This window comes from Neopelma chrysocephalum, unplaced genomic scaffold (assembly GCF_003984885.1).
Source record: "Neopelma chrysocephalum unplaced genomic scaffold, ASM398488v2 Primary Assembly neopelma1_179933, whole genome shotgun sequence".
NCBI classification, from domain to species: domain Eukaryota; kingdom Metazoa; phylum Chordata; class Aves; order Passeriformes; family Pipridae; genus Neopelma; species Neopelma chrysocephalum.
Window position 1 is genome coordinate 879 of NW_020937600.1, and position 2032 is coordinate 2910.

Below are 2032 nucleotides of genomic sequence, written 5' to 3' on the forward strand. Positions count from 1 at the left end.
TGTGCTCCAGACTGGAACTGCTCAGCACCTCAACCTGGGGAGTCCCTTGCCCATTGAATCAGGCCAGCAGAGCCGAGTGGCCAGGGAATGTCCCCATCAGCTCTTCTCCATCACTCTCATCCCCCAGAGCTGTCCAGGGCCATGGTCTTGGCCCACGTGCCTGGCCCAGCTCTTCTCCTGCAGGTTTGCCACATCACCAGCTTCTATCCCCACAGCCCATCAGTGTGGCCTGGCTGTGGTATGGCTGGGAGGTGACAAAGAGGCATGGGATGGGCTCACAGCCTTGGGGCACAGAGAGCCCAGGCACGAAGCCATGTGGTGGGAAGAGGGTTCTCCTGCCCTCTGGGAAAGGCAGCCACGTTGGTGTGAACCCACCTGGCAGTGCAGAGTGGATGGCGGTGTCTGTTCTGTGCAGGGCGAGACACGCCAGGCACAACTGGCAGTACAGGATATTCCCATCAGGGCAGTGGATGCAGCCCATGGTCAGGAGACACATCCCCCTGAAAGGGGGGGAGAGAAGAGGGGTCAGTTCACCCACATCACCCTAATTGTCACGGGGCTGCCTTGGCCATGAGGGATCACTCCTGTGTGTGGTGGGGTGACCTTGCTCAAAAGCAAATTCCCCCGACACTCACAGTCATGCTCAGCATGCCCCAGCCTACCCCAAGGGGGAACCTTGGGGCCCTCCCCTAAACCTCAGTGCAGCCCCATTGGCTGCCAGGGCCATTACAACCAGCAGAGCTGCTCAGGCAGAGCCAGCCTGAGACTTCTCCAGCCACATCTCCCACAGCCTCTTCCTCCTGCTGCTGCACCCACTGCTGCACACTCTGGGCCTCACTGCTGGCACCATGCAGCCCCCTCGCTGCTGCCTCCTCCTCGTCCTTCTCTACCTCTTCCTCCTCTCTGGGACATGGGCAGCTCTGGAGGGTAAGTGGGAGCCTTGCCTCATCCACAGCTGCTCCCATGCCCACATGGGCAAGAGGCTTCCTGCTCCCCACCCACTTTTGGCTCCTGCTTCCTCACCCTTCTTTGTCCCCTGGCTCCACACCTCCTCCTCGGCAGGGATGCAGCCACCTGAGGTGGGTGCAGGGGGTGGGAGCCAGGGCTGCCAAGGATGAAGGGGGCCTAGGGGGGGCCCACAGATCTCTGCAACCTCTGCAACCTGTCCCTCAGCCCCTCCACTTTCCCTGTCCCTCTCCTCCCTGCCAACCCGTGTCTCATCTAGGGACCTTCACTATCCGGCTGCTTCACACCTCTACCTTCCAAAACACCTCCTTTGTGGACACGGAGGGGCTGGGCCTGCTGGAGGACATCGAACTCGGTTCTCTTGATAAGCACACCTGGTCCATCCACTTCTGCCAGCCCTGGGTGCGTCCAGCCCTGCCCCAAAGGGTGTGGGACAACATTGACAACATATTCAGGATCTATTTGTATCGGTTCATCCGCGTGATCAATGAAGGGGCCATACAGAAGGATGTGCCCTGTGAGTATCCACTCTTCACTGCGTCCCCTCTCTAAACAGCAGCTGGATAGTGAGGAAGGATCTGGCAAGTGCTGGCACTGATCATGCCTGCAGGAAGGCAATCCCAGCCCCTCATGCAACCTCTCTCCCCTCTTGGCCCCTCCAGACCCCTTTGTGGCTCAGAGCATGGCAGGCTGCAAGCTCTACCCCAACAGGACCTCTCAGGTCTTCTTCTATTTGGGCTACAATGGGCAGGACTTCCTCAGCTGGGATGCAGACAATGCCACCTGGACCCTCTCCCAGGACACCGACCTGGCACGGTACGCCAGGGCTGTCCTCCAGAACAACACCATCCTCGGTGAGGCGGTGAAGGGCATCTTCAAAGATACCTGCATCAATGCCGTGGAGATGTTCCTGAGTTACGGGAGGGCAGCTCTGGAGAGACAAGGTGAGACCACCCTGACCCTGCCACAGCCACCCCAAAGCCCTGGGGCCAAGCCGTGCCCAACCAGGGCTTCCCCCACCCCTTTGCTCCCACCCCCCAGAGCTGCCCGTGGCCACGGTCTTTGC

At 60.2% G+C, this 2032-nt stretch overlaps 1 protein-coding gene across 1 annotated transcript; it reads left to right on the plus strand.

The window, feature by feature from the left end:
• Positions 1-848: 848 nt before the first annotated feature.
• LOC113962454 (antigen-presenting glycoprotein CD1d-like) lies at positions 849-2024 on the plus strand (the record flags this gene model as incomplete). Its single annotated transcript, XM_027673208.1, has 3 exons — positions 849-927; positions 1226-1483; positions 1629-2024. Coding segments are annotated over exons 1-3 (733 nt in total), but the record flags the coding sequence as incomplete, so codon positions are not given.
• Between the last annotated feature and the right edge of the window lie 8 nt (positions 2025-2032).